Source organism: Mobula hypostoma, chromosome 1 (genome assembly GCF_963921235.1).
Source record: "Mobula hypostoma chromosome 1, sMobHyp1.1, whole genome shotgun sequence".
Classification (NCBI taxonomy): Eukaryota; Metazoa; Chordata; class Chondrichthyes; order Myliobatiformes; family Myliobatidae; genus Mobula; species Mobula hypostoma.
In genome coordinates this window covers 212,056,691-212,077,202 of record NC_086097.1, presented here as the reverse complement: position 1 = coordinate 212,077,202, position 20,512 = coordinate 212,056,691, and the positions used below count along the sequence as shown (strand labels likewise).

At 39.3% G+C, this 20,512-nt stretch overlaps 1 protein-coding gene across 1 annotated transcript in view; it reads right to left on the bottom strand.

The window, feature by feature from the left end:
• Positions 1 to 955: 955 nt before the first annotated feature.
• LOC134354758 (syntenin-1-like) overlaps positions 956 to 20,512 on the bottom strand; it is a 34,155-nt gene continuing 14,598 nt past the window's right edge. Inside the window, exons 3-9 of the mRNA XM_063063973.1 lie at positions 18,059 to 18,137; positions 12,347 to 12,447; positions 11,998 to 12,159; positions 10,472 to 10,647; positions 3,533 to 3,704; positions 2,509 to 2,600; positions 956 to 1,492 (exon numbers count right to left, since the gene is read on the bottom strand). Of these exons, the coding sequence (XP_062920043.1) occupies positions 1,438 to 1,492; positions 2,509 to 2,600; positions 3,533 to 3,704; positions 10,472 to 10,647; positions 11,998 to 12,159; positions 12,347 to 12,447; positions 18,059 to 18,137 (837 nt within the window). The 3' untranslated portion in view covers positions 956 to 1,437. The remainder of the gene's footprint in view (positions 1,493 to 2,508; positions 2,601 to 3,532; positions 3,705 to 10,471; positions 10,648 to 11,997; positions 12,160 to 12,346; positions 12,448 to 18,058; positions 18,138 to 20,512) is intronic.

The window sequence follows — 20,512 nt, the reverse complement described above, 5'->3', positions numbered from 1 at the left end:
CTATCCCTAATTTCTCTTGTCAGCCACAGGTGCACTACCTTCCTTGATTTATTCTTTTGCCAAACTGGGATGAACAATTGTTGTAGTTCATCCATGCAACCTTTAAATGCTTGCCATTGCATATCCACCGTCAATCCTTTAAGTGTCATTTGCCAGTCTATCTTAGCTAATTCACGTCTCACACCTTCAAAGTCACCCCTCTTTAAATTCAGAACCTTTGTTTCTGAATTAACTATGTCACTCTCCGTCTTAATGAAGAATTCCACCATATTATGGTCACTCTTACCCAAGGGGCCTCTCACAACAAGATTGCTAATTAACCCTTCCTCATTGCTCAAAACCCAGTCCAGAATAGCCTGCTCTCTAGTTGGTTCCTCGACATGTTGGTTCAAAAAACCATCCCGCATACATTCCAAGAAATCCTCTTCCTCAGCACCTTTACCAATTTGGTTCACCCAATCTACATGTAGATTGAAGTCACCCATTATAACAAAGATGCTGCATTTCACCAATTGTTAAGCAGCAACTAGGAAAATGCTTTAGGGTTGTATGATGAGCAACAGCAAACCTGAAAGATGGGCGCACTACATTAATTAGTCCGTGATTGAATATACATGTTTATCATTTCATCAGTGGTTTTATTGTGACTGAATTATCTAGTTCCCTGGTGCTTGCTGAATTTCCAAGATATCAAGGTTTTTGGAGATGCACTTGACTCATTGGTGGAAGGTTTATGATGGATGATTGAACCAAAACCTGGGGGTAGGCTGGTAAGATTTTTTTTAATCCCTAGGTGATGCTGAGTTGCCTTTTATCTGTGAATTACTGTTAGTATCCAAACACTTCAGTGCTATAGTTGTAAAACATTTTCCTTTTGTTTAAAAAAAATGTTGCAATTAGACTAAGCCATGGTGTCAATTTCTTGCCCCGTAAAGAACTAAGACACTTAATGAAAAATGTTCAAGATACTTTATTTCTACATCAAATTAACTACATTGATCATTTTAGTGGATGAATTCCAATGATGGCAATTCTCTTAAAATACTACATAAATGTGCTAATAATCGAAGAAAGAACAGAACTAAAACTATCAATTAGCTAGAATAAGGAAACAAAGATGGATAATTTCACTGGAGTTTAAATACTGTCAAATTACTATTCCACACCATATATAAATCAAAAGAATATGGAACAATGAAGTGTATAAAAGGAATGATCAGAGGCAGTCAGAGGCAGTCTGTGTCAATTCTTTGCTTTGTAAACGGGTAGCAGAGTAAATAAAACAGCTCAATTTGTATATTATCTTGAGTATACAGTTAGATTGCAAGAGTTAATCTTGAAAGCTGGGTACAATCCAGGCTGCTGTTTTAACTATAGTACGGCCATCTAGAAGCCTAAAAAGTTGAGTCAACATAAATCATCACATGTTCCCGGACTTTACACCTCAGGAATACCATGATCCATTAAAGACTTGACAATGCTTGAAGCCATCCTAGGAATAACAAAGCATAAGTTATTTTAGACCAATGCCTGCTCTCTTCTAAAGTGATTAGTTACACTTTAAATGGTTAAAATTATGCTTTTAAGCAAGGTTGTGTAAATTCTTGCTGCCGTTCTGAACCAGTGGATCTTAAGAGAAGTGTACTAAGATAAAAGATCAGCCCTGAATGCCCTACTCTTATGTTCATCGTTTATATCTGATCCAACCTTGGCTTCAACATCATTTTCCAACTCTCTGCTGTTCTCTTGATTCCTTTGTACTTTAAACATCTGCTAGTCTTTACATTCAATTACTCACTTCCTTCTGCAATGAATGATCCTTAAACCATGCCCACAGCAGGTCTAGATCACTTCTCATTCTATGAGCACAGACTAAATTTGCTCAAATATTCTTGTCTTCAATTTAAACATATCCTTCATTAAATGTCTTCACCCGTGTCCTGTGAAGTTACACCAAAACTTCCATTATACTCTATATCTGTGCAATTAATTTTATACTAACTCAGTAATGCAAACATATTATTTAAATGAAGGGAATTTACAATCTGCTTTCTCATTCTTTAAGATTATAACCACATTGTACTTGAGTTGATAATTCCTTACTCAATATCCCTCTGCCAGCTGTGTCCTTACACTCTATTTGTTTCTGGTTTGACTATATCCCTTTATCCAAGTTATCATTACAAACAATGGAGACCCATTGATCCCTGTGCAATACAACAAATTCCTGATAGTCAGTTGAAAATGACTCAATTGCTCCCAACTGTCATTTAGGATGTCATTACAGAGGAATGGAGCTGTTAGCCACTGTTAAATGAGGATGCTATATAGATTTATATAATAACCTAAACATTGACATAACTGCTCCTAGCTGATCATGCAGTTCATTTGTCTTGCTGTATGAGTTGAACTATTAAACAGATGGTGCTAAAAATTAACTGAGGTAGCATGAATTGTAATATATCACATGACCAAGTTTCTCTGAAGCTAGTTAAAATCAACACTTACCTTTTCATCATGTGTTCATGAATATACGAAGGCATTATGGTAATTGTTATTACATTCCCTGCTGTTGCCAGAATATCAGCGATCTGTGGGTCCTGTTCGGACATTATGAAAATAATGATCAATATTTCATGTACCTTAAAGACACGCTGACAGAAATTTCAGTTTTAACTTCTTGCTCATGAACAACATCTGCAAAATCTCTTGTATTTATATATCCAGTTCAAGTTTTGAAGATCCTAAATGTTTGTGGGATATGAGCAGTTGCTTTGAACGGATTTGTGAAGATGATTAGATAGACTTGCACCATAATTTAACAGCAAATATTATCCAGTGACAGATGGTCCCAAAGGGTGGCAGAATTGAAGCTACCTATTGGTTTTGAGCAGACAGATAGATAGCGAGAGAGGGAGAATCAAATTTGCTTTCAGGTAGGGTCCTTTTGGGGGAAAAAAATATTTTGCAGTGAATTTAAAGTGAATGAAGTTTAACTGTATTTCTGTTATACTGACTATTCTGTTGTACGTAATATTTAAGTTACTATAAATTTCACATTTAGAGACATAACAAAGATTTTTACTCCGCATAAATATAAAGGATGTAAGGAAGAAGTCAATTCAATCTTTAAGTTTCCAGAAATTGTTAGACTTGTAGTAAAACAGCTAAGACAAAGAAAAAGTAATGGAGGATTGGATTTGAACAATTTAAGCTGTAAAGAGAATGCACAATCAATAAACCGCAAGATTCATGAGCCACTGAACTTAAACAAAGCCTAAGCACAGTGAATTAAAATGAATAAATTTGTATGCAAAATTCAAGAAAACTATCTGGTGATATTAAGCAAAAACAAAATGCAGAAAGTATTCAGCAGCTCAGGCAAAATGGAACAGAAGAAACAGTCTTTGACTTGAGACTATCATTATTGAACCATAACATTTTCCATAGTTGCAGTTTGTTCATTTCCAATTATTCTACATTATTTTAAATGGTCTCTGTAGTTTAGCAAGTAAAATATCATTTATCTCACCTTAAGCCCAATGACATTCTGCCCATTAACTTCACAGATGTTATGGTCAGTTAAGAGTCCATTTCTGGCAGCTGAGCTGTCTTTAACAATTGAGGTAATTTTTCCATTCTTGAAAATGAAGCCAACGTGTCCTGTGCTGTCTTTGTGCATAGTGATTGTACGTTCAAAAGGCCTTCGCAAAAAGGAAGTTACAGATTAATAATAAACCCTAATTCACAAATTTTACTTAAGTCATTTAGATATTTGAACATTTGTCAAATTTCCTTGCTTCAGAAATCATTATCAGAAATATTTGCAGTGGAAAATAATGTATACATAGTAGCTGCCACAGCTATACAAGTACATATTAGTTAAAATGTAATCATTTATCAAAAAGCATCAAAAAGAACAATATAAACAACTTTTCTATCAAACATTACAGATCTGTGTTTTTTTTTGTAGGTGGTGATAAAGATGAGGGCAAGGCAGTGTATGTATGAACATTAGTAAAGTGTACGTACTAGGCTGCTCCAGATTAAGGCACATGGAGTCCTACTACACTGGATTCAAAAATGGGCTTGGCCATATGAAATAATGGATAATGGCAGAGGAGATTACTCTAACTGAAGATCTGCAAAGATTGGAATTGAGAGCTCTTGCTTGGTACATACCAAATAGTTTGGACAAAACATAGCAGGGCTGATTGGAGTCATAGAACTATATAAGTACAGAAAACAAATCTTTCGACCCAACTCAATAATATCAACCAAGCTGTCTAACTGAGTGCATCTCATATTCCTCTAAACCTGTCCTATTCATGTACCTGTCCAACTGTCTTTAAGATGTCATAATTGTCGGAATACTTAATAGTTTTGTATACATTCTATGAGAGGCATTGACTAATAGGTTAGATAGAGCATTTCCCCCAGAATGGAAATGTCAGATACTGGAGGGCATAACTTTAAGATAAGAGGGACATTGGTTTAAGGAAGATTTAATGAGCAAGGTTTTCTTTTAATTTTTTTTTAGGCAGAGTGATAGGTACTTTGAATGTGCTGCCCGCAGAAATGGTGAAACATCAGAGAGATATTTACACATGTTCAAGAATAGGCAAGGAATAGAAGAATATAAATCATGTGCAGACAGAAGGGATTATTTTGGAACGGCATCACGGTTGGTACAGATATTGTAGGTCAAGAAGCCTGTTCCAGGGCTGTACTGTTCTGTTCATTACTCAAGCCAATTATCAGTCATGTCTTCATGACAACTCAAATGATCTACTTCACTGCTCTTCATATTAATGATCTTTAATTTCTTAACACTGTGATGCCATGTTCCCCCCACTCTTAAATCTACACAGAAATCAAAGAAAAACTACAGCACAGAAACAGGCCTTTTGGCCCTTCTTGGCCAGCCGAACGAACTATTTTCTGCCTAGTCCCACTGACCTGCACACAGACCATATCTCTCCAATTTATTCTTAAATGTTAAAAAAGAACCCGCATTTACCACCTCGTCTGGCAGCTCATTCCATACTCCCACCACTCTCTGTGTGAAGAAGCCCCCCCCCAGTGTTCCCTTTAATCTTTTCCCCCCTCACCCTTAACCCATGTCCTCTGGTTTTTTTCTCCCCTTGCCTCAGTGGAAAAAGCCTGCTTGCAATTCACTCTATCTATACCCATCATAATTTTATATACCTCTATTCCCTGGAGCATAGAAGAATGAGGGGAGATTTGATAAAGTCCTAACCTATTCAACCTTTCTCTGTAACTGAGTTTCTCAAGTCCCGGCAACATCCTTGTAAACCTTCTCTGCACTCTTTCAACCTTATTTATATCCTTCCTGTAATTTGGTGACCAAAACTGAACACAATACTCCAGATTCAGTCTCACCAATGCCTTATACAACCTCATCATAACATTCCAGCTCTTTTACTCAATACTTCGATTAATAAAGGCCAATGTACCAAAAGCTCTCTTGCCGCCACTTTTAGGGAATTTTGTATCTGTATTCCCAGATCCCTCTGTTCTACTGCACTCCTCAGTGCCTTACCATTTACCCTGTATGTTATACCTTGGTTTGTCCTCCCAAAGTGCAATACCTCACACTTGTCCGTATTAAACTCCATCTGCCATTTTTCCAGCTGGTCCAAGTCCCTCTGCAGGCTTTGAAAACTTTCCTCACTGTCCACTACACCTCCAATCTTTGTATCATCAGCAAATTTGCTGATCCAATTTACCACATTATCATCCAGATCATTGATATAGATGACAAATAACAATGGACCCAGCACTGATCCCTGTGGCACACCACTAGTCACAGGCCTCCACTCAGAGAAGCAATTCTCTACTACCACTCTTTGGCTTCTTCCATTGAGCCAATGTCTCATCCAATTTACCACCTCTCCTCATATACCTAGCGACTGAATTTTCCTAACTAACCTCCCATGCGGGACCTTGTCAAAGGCCTTACTGAAGTCCATGTAGACAACATCTACTGCCTTCCCTTCATCCACTTTCCAGGTAACCTCCTCGAAAAACTCCAATAGATTGGTCAAACATGACCTACCACGCACAAAGCCCTGTTGACTCCCCCTTAATAAGTCCCTGTCTATCCAAATGCTTGTAGATTCTGTCTCTTAGTACTCCCTCCAATAACTTACCCACTACCGACGTCAAACTTACTGGCCTATAATTTCCCAGATTACTTTTCGATCCTTTTTTTAAACAACAGAACAACATGAGCCACTCCAGCACCTCACCAGTAGACACCGACATTTTAAATATATCTGCCAGGGCCCCTGCAATTTCAACACTAGTCTCCTTCAAGGTCCGAGAGAATACCCTATCAGGTCCTGGGGATTTATGCACTTCAATTTGCCTCAAGATAGCAAGCACCTCCTCCTCCTTTTCAATCTGTACAGTTTCCATGATCTCACTACTTGTTTCCCTTAATTCCATAGACTTCATGCCAGTTTCCTTAGTAACTACAGATGCAAAAAACCCATTTAAGATCTCCCCCATTTCTTTTGGTTCCGCACACAGCCAACCACTCTGATCTTCAAGAGGACCAATTTTATCCCTTACAATCTTTTTAATATACCTGTAAAAGCTCTTGGGATTATCCTTCACTTTGACTGCCAAGGCAACCTCATGTCTTCTTTCAGCCCTCCTGATTTCCTTAAGTATTTTCTTGCACTTTTTATACTTCTCAAGCACCTTATTTACTCCCTGTTTCCTATACATGTCATACAACTCCCTCTTCTTCTTTATCAGAGTTGCAATATTCCTTGAGAACCAAGGTTCCTTATTCCTATTCACTTTGCCTTTAATCCTGGCAGGAACATACAAACTCTGCACTCTCAAAATTTCTCCTTTGAAGGCTTCCCACCTACCGATCACATCCTTGCCAGAGAACAACCTGTCCCAATCCACGCTTTTTAGATCCTTTCTCATTTCTTCAAATTTGGCCTTCTTCCAGTTCAGAACCTCACCCCTAGGACCAGATCTATCCTTGTCCATGAACAAGTTGAAACTAATGGTGTTATGATCACTGGAACCAAAGTGCTCCCCTACACAGACTTCCGTCACTTGTCCGAACTCGTTTCCTAACAGGAGATCCAATATTGCATCCCCTCTAGTTGGTCCCTCTATATATTGATTTAGAAAGCTTTCCTGAACACATTTTACAAACTCTAAACCATCTAGACCCTTAACAGTATGGGAGTCCCAATCAATATATGGAAAATTAAAATCCCCTACCACCACAACTTTATGTTTCCTGCAGTTGCCTGCTATCTCTCTGCAGATTTGCTCCTCCAATTCTCACTGACAATTGGGTGGTCTGTAATACAACCCCACTAATGTGGCCATACCTTTCCTGTTTCTCAGCTCCACCCATAAGGACTCAGTAGACAAGCCCTCTAATCTGTCCTGCCTGAGCACTGCTGTAACATTTTCCCTGACAAGCAATGCTTACCCCCCCCCCCCCCGCCACCTTTCTTTCCTCTGCCTCTATCACATCTGAAACATCGGAACCCTGGAATATTAAGCTGCCAGTCCTGCCCCTCCTGTAGCCAAGTTTCACTCATTCCTATAACGTCATAATTCCACCTGTCAATCCACGCCCCTCGATTCGTCCGCCTTCCCCGCAATACTCCTAGCATTGAAATATATACACCTCAGAAGATTTTTACCACCACTCACAACCTTTCTATTTGCGGCTTTGCTTGAACTTTTAACATCATTTATTTTCACCCCAGCCACACTGTCAGCTCTGGCACTCTGGCTCCCATCCCCCTGCAAATCTAGTTTAAAGCCTCCCCAATAGCACTAACAAACCTCCCTGAAAGGATATTGGTCCCCCTGTAGTTCAAGTGTAACCCATCTCTCTTGTACAGGTCCCACCTGTCCCAGAAGAGGTCCCAATGATCCTGAAATCTGAAACCCTGCCCCCTACACAAGTTCCTCAGCCACTTGTTCATCCTCCAGAGCATCCTATTCTTACCCTCACTGGCACGTAGCAATCCTGAGATTACCACTCTCGAGGTCCTGCTTTTCAACTTCCCACCAAGCTCTCTATACTCACTCTCCAGGACCTCCTCACTCTTCCTTGCTATGTCGTACCGATGTGCACCACGACATCTGGCTAATCACCCTCCCACTTCAGAATGTCATGCAATCAATCAGAGACATCCTTGACCCTGGCACCCCGAGGCAACAAACCATCCTGGATTCTCTGTCACGACCACAGAACCTCCTATCTGTACCTCTAACTATCGAATCCCCTATCACTACCGCTCTCCTCTTTTTCCACCCTCCCTTCTGCACTGCAGAACCAGACTCAGTGCCAGAGATCTGTCTGCTGCAGCTTGTCCCAGGTAAGTCATCCCCCCCCAACAGTATCCAATGCAGTATACCTGATGTTGAGGAGAATGGCCACAGGGGAACCCTGCTCTGCCAGCCCTTTCCTCTTCCCTCGCCTGAAAGTGACCCAATTTCTTGTGCTCTGCTCCTGGCGTAACTACCTCCCTGTAGCTACTATCTATAATCTCCTCATTCTCCCGAATGATGTAGAGGTCATCCAGCTCCTGCTCCAGTTCCATAACGCGGTTTGTTAGGAGATGCAGCTGGATGCATTTCTTGCAGGTGTCGTTGTCAGGGACACCGGAGGGCTCCCTGACTTCCCACATCCTGCAAGAGGAGCATTCCAACATTCTGCCTGGCATTCTCTCTACTCCAAACAATCTGGACAAGAAACTTACCAGAACCTACCCTAGCCTCGCCGAAGCCTGTTGAGCCAAAGCCGTCCCACTCTGACTCAGTCCACTCTGACGATGGCCGCTGTATATGGTGGTCTGTTTTTTAAACCTTAGCACACGTCACGCGCCTGTGCAGTGTAGACCCTTCTCCCCAAGCAGGGTTTAAAAAAAAAACTTTTTCTACCTGATTTCTTCACACCCTTCTTCTCAGCTGCTTGCTTCGACTGAAACATAGTTTGGTTATTCCACTATTGTCACTTCTGCATTTCTTTTTGCAATACTTTAGTTTGCACTACAACCTTTGCACCATTCTGTGGCCCTGTACTCATCACTGTATTTATTATATAAAATTGAGTCAGTGGTGAGGAAGGCAAATGCAATGTTAGCATTCATTTCAAGAGGAATGGAATATAACAGCAAGGATGAAATTCTGAGGCTTTATGAAGGATTTGTCTTTGAATAGTTTTGGGCCCCTTATTAAGAAAAGATATGCTGGCATTGAAGAGGATCCAGAGCAGGTTCATGAGTGATTCCAGGAACGGTAGGATTAACATGAGGATCATTTGATGACTCTGGGCTTGTACTCACTGGAGTTTAGAAGAATGAGGGGAATCTCACTGAAACCTATCAACTATTGAAAGGCCTAGATAGAGTCAATGTGGGGAGGACATTTTCTATAGTGGGGGGAGTCAAGAATCAGAGGGCACAGCTTAAGAATAGAGGGACGTCCATTTGGAACAAAAATGAGAAGGAGTTTCTTTAGGTAGAGAGTAGTGAATCTGAAATTTATTGCCAAAGACAGCTGAGGTGGCCAAGTCCTTGGCTATATTTGAAGCGGAGATTGATAGCTTCTTGATTAGTCAGGGTGTCAAAGGTTATGAGGAGAAGGCAGGAGAATGGGATTAAGGTTAATAAATTAGCCATGATGGAATGGTGGATCAGACTCAATGAGCCAAATGGCCTAATTTTGAACTTAGTGTGATCAAGGAATTTTATTGCAGCTCCATGTAAATGACAATAAGCTAATCTGAATTTAATAAACTATTTCTTATCCAAGATGTGAATATTTTGGAATTTCACCTCCAGCCCAAATAATTAATGCTGATCCAAGACAGATTTTCAGATAACAGGGAAATCGAGGGTTATGGGGATCAGACCACTGGGTTTCAGGCAAGATCTGATCAGGCTGAATGGCCTTTTCTCTCCCATCACTTATTTTCTTGGCAGATCAATAATCTACTCTAAAACTGCACTGCTTCAACTTTATCAAATACTTTCTGCATCTGGATTAACAACATCCATACTCAGTTCAACATTTTGGTGAATTCCATTAACCTGGTTTGTCGGACTGCCTTCACAAATGGCACAGGGACACCCCCCGTATCAGAAATATATTTTTTGTTACACAACTGGAAACCATGCTGGGTTTCACCAAATAAACAAAGCAACACACACAAACTGCTGGAGGAACTGAATAGGTCAGACAGCATCTTAGGGAAATTAATAAACAGTTGACATTTCAGGTACAAATATGTGATAGCTAAATTCACACTTACACTCAACATGTCAGGTACAAATATGTGATAGCTAAATTCACACTTACACTCAACATGTGACCAGTAAAAAAAATGTAAATATTTGTCATTGAGTACCAACTTTCATTTCCCATTTAATTTTAAAATTGAAAGCCCAGTTTTTACCTGTCACGAACAATGAGACTAATCTTTTGATCAGAAGCTTGTTTCAGCACTTTATGACTCTTGTCACTGCTCCAACCTGCACAATTCTCACCATTTATCTGCAGAATCTGGTCACCAAACCGCAAGCCAGCTAGAGAAGCTGGAGAATTGGCCTGTACAAGTTGAACAAAGATACCCTGCAGGGGAGGAAAAATAAATCAGTTATACATGGAAGAATGCTCAAATTCTCTGACAAAAAAGTGCCATAGGCTTGCAATTATACCATAACTTCTAGTAATCTCTATTAAGAGTGTGGCAAGGTACAAAGTCACGAATATTAGATTAATTCAATATATACAAACCTACAAATCTGGTGCAATGATTTCAACAAATCAAGAAAATAACAGCACCATCCCTTTCATCTTTGAAGAGCAGTTGCCCATACATGAATTCTTTTAGTATGGATGACAGTTATGCAGCGGCTATTAAGCTACCTAGATAGAACAAGGTATTGACACAATGGCACCAAGGTACAAGATGACTGGACAACACACAAAGTGCTGGAGGAATTCAGTAGGCCAGGCAGTATCTATGGGAACCACAAAGCAAATTCACCACTTCAATCTAGCAGAACAAAATTTAGAAAAAATATGAAGTTTAAGCTTTAAAAATAATAATTTCCACAGCTAGCTACTTCACTGCAAGTGTGTTTTATTGATAGCCAGCAGTTTAAGTCTTATAGCTCCAGGTACCTGATTGATCTTCAAGGATGCTATCATGAAATTTTTACATTCTGCCTGAGTCTGTGGGTTCACTCCTGAGTAAATAATCCTTAACTACATGCAGAATAGTCTGGACAACGTTCTGGCATACTTATTACATCATGCAATATTCATGCTGTAAAATTGCAGAAAATGGCTGCCTCCAGCTCGAGACATTTGGCACTACTTTTAATATTCAATAACACTGCCCTCTATCAATACTATCCTGAAGAGTCACCTCTGACCACCAAAAGGCCACATAAATATGATGGCTTCAAGGTGAAGTCAGAGACCAAGTATCTTGTAACAAGTGGTTCATTCACAGAACGCCCTAGTCTTTCATCCAGGTCAGTGGAGTTGTGTGTAGCTCCAACAAGACTCAAGTTCTACACCATTCATGACAAAGCAACCCAACTTATTCCAAATATAGCCAAAATATTTTTTCTAACTTGTATGGTACAAAATCTTTTACTGGTCTGGGAAAGTCATATTTTAGCTGATGAATAATTTCAGAATTTAAAAGCCACTCTGTGCTAAGTGGGTAAAAATAAAACTTAGCATAATCTTTCTTTTTTTTTAAAATTTATTTATTGTTCCATAGATTTGATAAAGATGAATTTTATTACATTATTGGGTAGCTTTTGCAAATTCTGCAAGCATAACAGTACAACCCAGATGGCCATAACTCAGGGTGTGTCTGTACAAAGAATCTAAAGTACAAAGTTTACCAGAACAAACTCAAACTGCAAACCTCTTAATAACTAAAATTAAATGAGTGGTACTTACATTGTCAATTGATTTAAGACGAATGCCAACCTTGCCATCCTGATCCTTACAGAGAATTAATTCCCGAATACCTTGTTTCAGTTCAGCTCTCCGAAGACCCACATCATTTCCAGTTACTGGTGCCACCATGTAATTTACACCAGATGGTCTGGCAACAGTTTGCTGTGTAGATTAAAGCATTTTTTAATGTAAAAATTACAATCTTGTTTTAAAATACAATTGATCTGCTGATTTTAATGTGGTCAAGCATTCTAGCTAAAACTTAAATGCTGCCTTACGTTGGAGATAAAACTGGAAATCAATTTCTCAGATTTACAGTATAGAGACCAAGAAATACATCATCACTTACATCTGAAGCTGCAACCAGACTCATGTTCTTCTGTATCTCTTCATCATTCAGATTCAGCCCCATATACTGGGACAATTCAGGATACAAACGGGGATAAAGGGCTGTAAAATTATTTATTAAAAATATTTAAGAATACAACCTACTTGTATTACAAACTAAAAGTGCACCCAGTGGATTACTTTTTGAAACAGTTACTTTGACATGCATCAAAACAGAAATAAAACAGCAGACGTTCATAAATAGTTATGTAATAGTGAGTGGATAATCAGTTTTAGAAATTAGATTTGGAGATAGAGATTGAGCAAAGTACCAGAAAAACTGGTTCCACGATTCTGCCTCATCTTAAATAATTGGCAACCAGCAATGCATACAGCAGTCTAAGTACAAATTAATACAAGTTTGAGAAAAGGGAGCATACAGGAGGAAGATAGATCAGATGGTTTGCGTGCTTTTGTAACAATAACCTTACACTCAATGTCAGCAAAACTAAGAAACTGGTTGAAAGGGAAGTCAGCTGAACACGCACCAGTACTCTAAGGAAGTGTACCAACTTCAAGTTCCTAGCTGTCAGTATCTCAGAAAATCTATCCTGGACCCAGCATATAGAGGAAGGCATGATACCATCTCTACTCAGAAGAGTAAGGATATTCAGCATGCCATTGAAGATGGACACACTTCTACAGCTGTACTGGCATTCCAAATGGTTATTCTTGGTCTGTTATGGAAGCTCCAGCGCACAGGAACATGAAACTACAGAGTGATGGACTAGGCCAGTCCCTAACATAGAGGACATCTACAAGAGGTGATGTCACAGGAAGGCAGCACGTCTTCATCTCCATGTTGCCATTAGGCAAGTAGTACAGGAGCCTGAAGACCCACATCTCAGCAGCAGCAGTGGCCAATCCAGTGGCACTGGGGCCAGCTCTGTGGCTCAGCAGGGAATTATAAAGTCAGGCAGGGCGGTAGTGATAGGAGACTCGATTGTTAGGGGATTCTGTGATCGCAAAAGAGAAGCCAGGAAGGTGTGTTGCCTCCCAGATACTGGGGTCCAGGATGTCTCAGAATAGCTGCGGAAGATTCACAAGAGGGAAGGTAAACAACCAAAGGTTGAGATGCACATTGGAATCAATGACATAGGTAGAAAGGGGGAAGAGGTCCTGTGCAGTGAGTATAGGGAGATAGGGAAGAGCCTGAAGAGCAGGCCCTTTAAGGTAATAATCTCTGTATTACTCCCAGTATCACTTGCCAGTCAGGGCAGAAATAGAATGGTGGTACAGATGATTGAGTGGTGCAGGGTTTCAGATTTCTGGAGCACAGGGATCTCTTCTGGAAACAATTTGACGTGTACAAGGATGGGTTAGACCTGAACACGAGGGCGACCAATATCCTTCCAAGCAGGTTTTTTTTTTAAAAAAGAGCTATTAGGAAGGGTTTTAACTAAATTGGCAGTGTCATCACAGATGTGGTTGAAGGAATATCATAGTTGGGAGCTTAACAAACTAGGATACACCTGGTATTGAAAGGACAAGCAGGTAGGCGGGGGGGGGAGGGGAGAGGGAGGTCAGGTGGCTCTGCTGGTAAGCAACGAAATCAAATGGTTACGACGAGGTGAAATGGGATCGGGAGATGTAGAATCCTGAACTAAGAAACTGCAAATGTAAAAAGACCCTGATGGGAGTTATATACAGGCCCCTAAGCAATAGCCGGGGTGTGGATTATAAATTTCAAGGGAGACTGAGAAGGCATGTAATAAGGACAATGTTACAATAGTAAAGGGAGATTTCAATACGCAGGTAGATTGGGAAAATCAGGTTGGTGCTGGATCCCAAGAGAGAATTTCTAGAATGCCTATGTGATGGCTTTTTAGAGCAGCTGGTGGTTGAGCCCACTAGGAGAAAAGCAGTTCTAGATTTGGTATTATGCAATTAACCAGATTTGATTAGGTAAAGGAACCCTCGGGAGAAAATGATCATAATATGATAGAATTCACCCTGCAGTTTGAGAGAGAGAAAATAAAGTCACATGTATCAGTATTACAGTGGAGTAAAGGGAACTACAGAGGCATGAGAGAGGAGCAGGCAAAGTTAAATGGAAGAGGACACTAGCAGGGATGACAAAGCAGCAATGGCTGGATTTTCTGGGGGCAATTCAGAAATCTATCTACAGGATAGATACACCCCAAAGATGAAGAAGTATTCCAAAGGGAGGGTAAGACAACAGCGACAGACAAGGGAAATCAAAGACAGCATAAAATTCAAGAACAAGGCATATAATATAGCAAAAATTAGTGTGAAGGTAGGGGATTTAAAAACCATCGGAACGCAACTAAAAAACCATAAGGAGAGAAAAGATGAAATATGAGAATAAGCTAACCAAAAATTTATTCAAATGTTCAGTACTGTGCAAAAGCCTTAAACACCCTACATTTTTATATAATTTTTACTTTGTCTTCTGCATTACTGTGTCAATAGAAAAGAACAAATTTTAGATTTACAAATATTAATTTTCAATAAACTTAAATAAGACCATAAGATAGAGAAGCCATTTGACCCATTGAGTCTGCTCTGCCATTTCAGCATGGCTGATCCAATTTTCCTCTCAGCTCCAATCTCCTGCCTTTTCCCTGTATCCCTTCGTATCCTGACCAATCAAGAATCTATCAACCTCTGCCTTAAGTATACATACAGACGTGCCTGTGGCAAACAATTCCACAGATTGACCACTCTCTGGCTAAAGGAACTCCTCCTCATCTCCATTCTCAAAGGATGCCCCTCTATTCTGAGGCTGTGTCCTCTGGTCTGAGACTCTTCCACCACAGGAAACATCCTCTCCACATCCACTCTATTGTGACCATTCACCATTTGATAGATTACCCCTCATTCTTTTGAATTCTAGCGAATACAGGCCCAGAGCCATCGGATGCTTTTCATATGACAAAACATTCAACACTGGAATCATTTTCGTGAACCTCCTTTGGGCCCTCTCCTGTTTCAGCATATCCTTTCTAAGATAAGGGGCCTAAAACTGCACACAATACTCCAAGTGATGCCTCACCAGTGCTTTATGAAGTCTTAACATTACATCTTTGCTTTCATATTCTAGTCCTCTTGAAATGAATGCTAACATTACATTTGCCTTCCTGACCACAGACTCAACTTGCAAATTCATCTTTAGGGAATCCTGCACAAGGACTCCCAAGTCTCTTTGTGCTGCAGTTTTTTTTTTGTATTTTCTCTCCATTTTCAAAATAGTCAACCCTTTCATTTCTTCTACCAAAGTGCATAACCATACACTTCCTGACACTGTATTCCATCTGCCAGTTCTTTACCCATTCTCCTAATCCAAGTCCTTCTGTAGCCTCTCTACATACTCAAAACTACCTGTCCCTCCACCTATCTTTTTATCGTCTGTAAACTTCGCAACAAAACGATCAATTCCATAATCCAAATCAGTGAGATGTAATGCAAAAAGAATTGGTCCAAACACAGACCCCTGTGGAACACCACTAGTCACCTGCAGCCAGCCAGAAACGGCTCCCTTTATTCACACTCTTTTCCCCCTGCCAATCACCCACAGTCTTATCCATGCGAGAATCATTCCCGTAACCATGGGCTCATAGTCTGTTAAGCAGCCTCATGTGTGGCACCTTGTCAAAGGCTTTCTGAAAATCCAAGTTCACATCATCAACCAATTCTCCTTTGTCTATCCTGCTTGTTACTTGCTCAAAGACTTCCACCAGATTTGTCAGGCAAGATTTTCCCTTGAAGAAACCATGCTGACTATGATTAATGTTAGAGGAATGTTTGTATTTTGTTGAAGAAAGTAACACGTAATAAACCACTTTTCAAATAAAAAGTTGATTATTTTGTAGGCGTAATATAGCCAGTGCGTGACTAAACAACTAACAAACAGGATGTTAGTGATCAAGGACATAAATGAGTTCAATGAACTAAACTGATTAAACTGAAACTGGAATGGTGTAAAAGAAATCAAACTGGATGAAGGGCATCCAAACCAAAAGACGTTGACAAGATGCCACACATAGGCTGCTTAACAAAATAAAAAACCATGATATTACAGGAAAGGTACTAGCTTGGATAGAAGATCGTCTGACTGACAGGAGGCAAAAAAGTGGAAATACAGAGAGCTCATTCATTTCAAGAGGACTGGAATATAAGAGCATGGATATACAAGCCATTGGTCAGACTGCACTTGGAGTATAGGGAGCAGTTTTGGACCCCTTATCTAAAATTTGTACTGGAATTGAGGAGGAGCCAGAGGAAGTTCCCAAGAATGAATGATTCCAGGAATGAAAGGGTTAACATGAGTGTTTGATGGCTCTGGGCCCATACTCGCTGGAATTTATAAGAATGAGGAGGGATTACATTGAAACCTACCTATCGAATAGTTAAAGGCCTAGACAGGGTGGATGTTCCCTACAGTGGGTGAGTCTAAGACAAGAGGGCAGGGCCTCAGAATAGAACAGGGGGTCCCAACCCGGGGTCCACAAACTCTTTAGTTAGTGGTAGATGTCCATGGCATAAAAAAGGTTGGGAACCCCTTGAATAGAGGGATGTCCATTCAAAACAGAGATGAGAAGGAATTTTGTTAGCCAGAGGATGGCGAATCTGTGGAATTCATTGCCATGGACGTTCGTGGAGGCCAAGTCATTAAGTATATTTCGAGCAGAGGTAGGTTCTTGTTTAGTCAGGACATTAAATGTTACAGGGAGAAGGCAGAAGAATGGAGTTGAGAGGGATAATAAATCAGCAGTGATGGAATGGCAGATTACACTCAATGGGCCAAGTGACCTAATTCTGCTCTTATCTCCAGATTCAGCATTTGCTGATGCAATTAACTAATTTATACTCCATGTATGCATAATATGACAATAAGCTTGAATACCCAACTCTTCAAATCTATAAATCATTCCTAATGCTTAACTTACTGATGTTTCAGCCTTAGCAGAGACACCTTCTCTACCCAATTCATTTAATTAGATTCATAAAGCAAACAAAGGTTGTCCCAGCACCAATCTTTCTGGATCTCTAATTTCCACAATTTTGTGCAAATTTATTTACATCTCATTGGCCTGGTAAAAACATACCACTGAGATAGAATTTGATCTAGATGATCAAATCTGCAGAATGTGATTAGTAAGCTCTGGCAAGGATTTCTTCTTGAGGTCATCAACATTTACCATAATTATAAATAACACATTGGTTGGAGTTGGAAGAAATCAAAGCCACATAGCCAAATTTGCCAAAACATAAAAATGTACAAAAGATGAATGAAACAGCAATATTGACAGTGGCATTAAGTAGCCATGCCATGATTTAATCAATTCATGCCAGGACATAACCAAAAAAGAGAATCAGGTCTTTCAGAAATGAAGTTAGGAAACACTTCTACTTCTTGGGAATGGGAAAAATTTGGAACCCTTCCATAAACAAAAACAAAAAAAGTTATTTAGAAAGGAAGTAGAATATTTGCCCCCAAAAGAAAATTTGAACTTCCACAATTCCTTAACTAGATTCACTTTTCAGAACTGAAATCTAAGGCTATGACGCAACATGAGGAGCAATGCAAGGGAGTACAATAGTTAACGCAAATTATGCCATTACATGGCACAAGACTTCTGTCTTATAAACAGCCAAATTTATAATAGTAGTGCCACATTATAAACTTTCATCCCCACCACCATCAACTTACCTCCATCTGATGGTGCAGAGGTTGCAGTCTCAGGCAAGATTGCAAGATTTCCAGTATTTGCCACATATGAAGACTGAGCCTGAAAAACATGTTAACTTTTTGCCATTAGTAATTCAACATTATTTTTTGCATAACTAAATGTTTCTATTGAGTGCTAAAGAAAAAAGAATGGGTAAAAAGTAAAGAATAGTGAGGGGAATGTGAAACATAATATACATAATATCCTTCATGACTCAAGTCTCAAAGCTAGTTATGTACTTTTGGAGAAAATAAGGTTAAAAACTACTTCAATTCATTTCATTGTAGGCTGGCAACACTACTAGAGGTAGTATCTATTGTCCAACTATAATTACCTTTGAGATGCTAGAGCTTCCTGAAACAGTACTGTGTCGAATGAGCAGTTCCTTAATTAGACTCTAATGAATAAGGGGCAATACAACTCCAAGTCAGGATCACGTGTGATTTAGATGGAAAGTATCAAGTGATGCTTCCATGCACATGCTCTCCTTGTTCCTTTTGGTGCTGGAGGTCATGGGTATCAGAGGTGAATCTTGTATTGCCTAGGAAACGGCAGCAGATTTTGTTGATGATGGTCTGGTTAATCATCATAGAGTTAATGTTTATGATGACGGGTGGATTATCAGTCAAATTAGCTGCTTTGTTCTTGCAAAAACAAGAGAAAATCTGCAGATACTGGAAATCCAAGCAACACATACGTTGCTTTGTTTTTGATGGAGCTGGACCTTAAGAGTTGCTGGAACTATATTCATCTAGTCAAGAACAGAGCATTCCATTACTCTCCTGACCTGTGTCAGATAGATGAGGGCAAGTCTATGAGGACTACGGTGAATTAGGCATCAAGTTACTCGCATCAAGATATCCAGCCTCTTACTTCCACTTGTACCCATTTTACTTACAAGCCTGTTCGAACTAATCTCCAGTCAATTGTGACCACCTCACTCCATTATGTTAATAGTGGAGGTACTAGACATTCTAAGGATTTCATTTTGTCAAGGACATTTGTGCAGGCTGATTCTCACTTTGCAAGGATACATGGACTCAGAGCAATTTGATCATGACTGCAAGTGATAGAAAAACAGTTAGTAAATATAAAGCTGGGTGGACTGTTTCAAAGTTCTACACTTATTCTTACTTTAAATATAAGAATAGCTTATTAAGCTATTCAGAGGGTCATTAAGAATTAAACACATTGCTAATGGCTGTGGAGTAGGAAAAGTAAAACAGTACTTTGAACACAACTTCATGAAGAACATTAATATGAAGAATCCAGTACTCTGAAGGAGATCCCTACTGAGATTAGCACTGGGGGAGAAAACATATGTTTGTCCCATATGTTGTGGTGAGATTTAAATTCACATATCTGGATTTTTGGAGCAGGCCTCTGAATTACTTCTGCAATAACGAAATCACTTTATTGAGTTGGATGATAAATTGATGGGTACCAAAATATCCTTGAATAAGTTCAGGGAATCTTTTATACTAAGGTAATTTAACCATGAGACTTAACTAGACTGCAGTTGTCCTAGACCACAATCTTAGATAATTCATTTGAAACAAAGGAGATGTCCATCCACAAGCAAGAAGAGTTTACTTGTATTTGTGGGGAATTTATGTTTGCAAGGATTGAAATCATCGCAGTATCAGCTTCAACCTGGGAAGAGCCTGGGTGCAGAATTCAGCCAGACATGTCAGTTTAACCAATTAAATTCCAAAACTCAAGATGGCAGGATACAGGAAACAAAATTCAGAGAAGTGAAAAGTAGCTAAAGCAACAAATAATAAAGAGCTCCAAATTTCAAATTAAATTTATTATCCAAGTTTGTATACTATATACAACCTTGAGATTTATTTTCTAGCACAGGAATGGGCTTTTATTCTAATCTACAGATCAGATTTTGGGACAGCAGCTATAAATTGCCCACTGAAATAGGAGGAAAGGAATTGAACTGAACATAATATTGCACCTGACTCTTGAAATTATTTTGTACAATATCTTGATACTGTTGTTTGAATACTGCGTATTTCTGGTTATACAACTGCAAGGTTATCCAGGCAATATGAAAAAAGGGCAACCAAGTCGAGACCTAGCAAGAAAAAAAAACAGCTGCCAAATTAGGACAGTTTGTCATCGTTTACCAAAATCCAGGAGATATTACTGTTCATAAGTAGTTATTTAAACCACAATTTCTAGATCTATTAACTTTCAAAAGCAAAGTATTAAAATCATTAGGAGAGCTTCTGACTTAACATATCAGTGCAGTAGGTAATGAATGTGTGTAAGACTTGGAAAATATTACAGAAACATTTAGAGCAAAAATCAGTTGGAATGATCACATTCAGATCTGGTTCTCACTTTACTATGGCCCTATGAAATGAAATTTGAGTAAGAATTCAGTAGAGATCAATAGGACTAAAGAACTCAACTGATGTCAC